This window comes from Bidens hawaiensis, unplaced genomic scaffold, assembly GCF_021521415.1.
Source record: "Bidens hawaiensis isolate Kalapana, Puna unplaced genomic scaffold, B.hawaiensis_p1.1 tig00017158_1, whole genome shotgun sequence".
Lineage (NCBI taxonomy): Eukaryota > Viridiplantae > Streptophyta > Magnoliopsida > Asterales > Asteraceae > Bidens > Bidens hawaiensis.
In genome coordinates this window covers 115,587-118,695 of record NW_027492595.1, presented here as the reverse complement: position 1 = coordinate 118,695, position 3,109 = coordinate 115,587, and the positions used below count along the sequence as shown (strand labels likewise).

The 3,109-nt window shown below is 38.8% G+C and overlaps 1 protein-coding gene across 1 annotated transcript; it reads right to left on the bottom strand.

The window, feature by feature from the left end:
- Positions 1-394: 394 nt before the first annotated feature.
- Positions 395-1,990, bottom strand: LOC143553214 (aquaporin TIP1-1-like). Its single transcript, XM_077043249.1, has 2 exons — positions 1,532-1,990; positions 395-899 (listed from the first exon to the last, which is right to left on the bottom strand). The coding sequence occupies exons 1-2, from the start codon at positions 1,925-1,927 to the stop codon at positions 528-530; spliced, it is 768 nt and encodes a 255-aa protein (XP_076899364.1). The 5' UTR covers positions 1,928-1,990; the 3' UTR covers positions 395-527.
- Between the last annotated feature and the right edge of the window lie 1,119 nt (positions 1,991-3,109).

The window sequence follows — 3,109 nt, the reverse complement described above, 5'->3', positions numbered from 1 at the left end:
ATTTATTTAATACTAAGGAATAAAACATATTCTGGTGATTGGTATATGTAGGACCAAACCAAAAGGCTTGTGCCATGATTGATTGGGAAGGGGCCAGACGAGTTCACAGCCAAAACATGAGCCATGTGTTAAACAAAAAGCAACCACATGTGCATCTCTTTCACCTTTTTACACATATGGGTCGAGCCAAGGGTCCCACGGGTCGCCTTCGTTTAAGATTTGGCCGGTGCACGCCTTATCTAACTAGGTCCGTTTGGTGCACTCGTAACCCCAAATGTTTTTTACATTGTTATGTAAAGTTCACACAAAAATAAATAAACAAGAGCCAAATAAATAGATGATGATTTTCGATTACAGCAATTTGTTTCAGGTTAAAACAGGGTCTAGCAATTGAAAATTCAAAATCCCTTGACGGATTTAAGATCACTCACGAAAACAAACATTAAACAACATCAACACAAAACGAGCAAAACATTATTGAATCGAGTCAACGACACATACATTACAAGCTCGGTCCCTAAGTCGAACTAGAACTCGGATCCGGGCAATGACTCGTGAGAACGTCCAATGAATAGGAGCTCATAGATAACACCAGCAAGGCCGCCACCAACAATGGGCCCGGCCCAGTAAACCCAATGGTTGGCCCAGTCCCAGCTAACGACGGCTGGCCCGAATGCTACAGCAGGGTTCATTGATGCACCCGTGAATGCACCACCGGCTAGAATGTTGGCACCAACAATGAAACCAATTGCAATGGGTGCTATTATTCCAATGTCCCCTTTCTTTGGGTCCACTGCGGTGGCGTACACTGTGTAGACGAGCCCGAAGGTCATCATGATTTCGAACACCAACGCGTTCCATACCGTTACTTCTGCGCCCAATGCAAAGCCCACGGTTGTCTGTAAGTTAATTTTAACGACCAAATATAACAAGTAAGACCGAGTTTGATTATGCATGATTCATAAATCTTGAAATCATTTTTAAAAGCGATTGACAAATGCGCAGTTACAACTTACAACTAGGAGAGTAAACAAGTTAAGCCGCTCTTGAGCTACTCAAAATTGTCTTGTTAGATATTCAAATCAAGCCGAGCCAAGCTAATTGTGCTCAAGCTCAAGCCCAAGCTTAAATATAAGCTAGTTTAGTAAACGAGTCCGAGCCACATTTATCAGGCTTGTGTATCCTAAGCGAGCCTATTATGTACATACTTTTATATATTATATTATATTAAATATATCTATATAATATTTGTTATATGTAAAAATATGGTAAAAATAAACAAATAATTATATATAATACATATACAAATATGTAAAAAAAGGTTTATTATAAAACGAGTGGAGCCCAAGCTGAGCTGAGCTGAGCTCATTTGGAAATAAAGCTCGGAACGAGCTAAGATCGATCTCGAGCTCTTGTTAATTAAACGAGACAAGGTCAAGCTCCCGTCGATTAAATGAGCCAAGCTCTCATAACTTAAACGAGCCAAGCTTGCTCGTTTACCTCTCTAGAGAAACAAAATTACGGTTCTTACCAAACCACCGGTGGAAAATAGTAGTAACACACAAGCCACAACCGATCCAAGAAGTTGAGCAATGATATAAAATATCCCACGTAGCAAAGTGATGTTACCACCAACAAACGCGCCAAAAGTCACGGCAGGGTTGACGTGTCCACCAGAGATATTAGCTCCAACGGACACGGCCACAAACAGCCCAAAAGCATGGGCTAGTGACGCAGCCACTAGCCCAGTCGGGCTGCTTGCACCACCATCTGTAAGCTTTGTGTAAGCCATGCCAGAACCCTGGCCAGCAAACACAAAAATAAGTGTGCTTATAAACTCGGCCACAAACGCCTTGATGGCGCCCGGGTGTTGCACCTCATCTTGGTACCGCCCGACCACAATACGTTCAACGAAATGTCTAGGCATCGGGTTGTTAGGGAGTTCAAGATCAATGGGCTAAAAAATTTGGATTGTGTTACGGTGTAATGTATATGCATGGCTGTTTATATTGGCAAGTGATTGGGTTTGGGCTACGGGTAGTAGCCGGTTGCTGGTTGTATTTTGAGAAGGTTGACCGGTTAATATAATAATAATGTTTGTAATAATTTTTCTTGAACCCCACTGGTTTTAGTTTAGTAGCTTTCGGTCTTTGCTAATGGAAAGTGAAAGTTTGTGATTGTACAATAAAGTTGTTGGAAATCATTTTTTTCATAATTACACTTAAACTTTTTAATTATGTGTAATAAATCTTTTTGAAAATATAATTTTTTTATTAAAGTAATTCTAACACTACTCAATTTAATATATAAAAAGTACAATATAAACATTAGACCATGAGTAGTCATAAAGCTCATCCCTGAGCGTTATGCGTCACGTGGCGCTTATGACTTTTTACAAAAAACAAGTGTAGTCATAACTCTTTATAACTTTGTTTATTTGTTTTTTTTATTCTTAAAGGTAAAAAAGTAACTCTTTTTCGATTTTGATGCCATTATCGCGTTTTGTGTATAACTTGCAAAAAAAAAACCCATAACTTGGAGGGGGGCGGTGTTTCCCAAAGTTATGAGTCATAAAGCTGCCCCATAACTCTCCACTACGGATGGTCTTAGGTTAAAATAAACTTTGTGACTTTAAGTTGTTATGTTAGTGAACAATCATGTAGCAATGTACGGTCTATGCTTATGTGCGTTAATCGATCCAGAACGTCAGTAATTAACAAGTATGTAATGAGGTGTGTGGTCGTAGAGGGGCTTGGAACCATACACACAGAACAAGTTTGATAAAGTTATTGAAAGTTATATACTTATAAGCAAACATTATCCCGTGAGGATAAATGCCGGTCATTGTATCTTTCTATATATAATATTTATCATATATGCCTATATGGTAAATTAATAAAACAACTAAATATGTCTTTCCAATGTGATGTAGTTGAGATAACTTAGAGGCGCTTAAGGACTCTGTACGGCTAGGTTAGGCTAACTAACGGTTATCTTTTGTCGTTAGGTCATCCCGTATGGATTACTGGGCAATTCTGTTTGTAGGTCGTTTCACAAAAAAAAACAATTAAATATAAGTATTTGATTGATAGCACAAGTAACAAGTGAT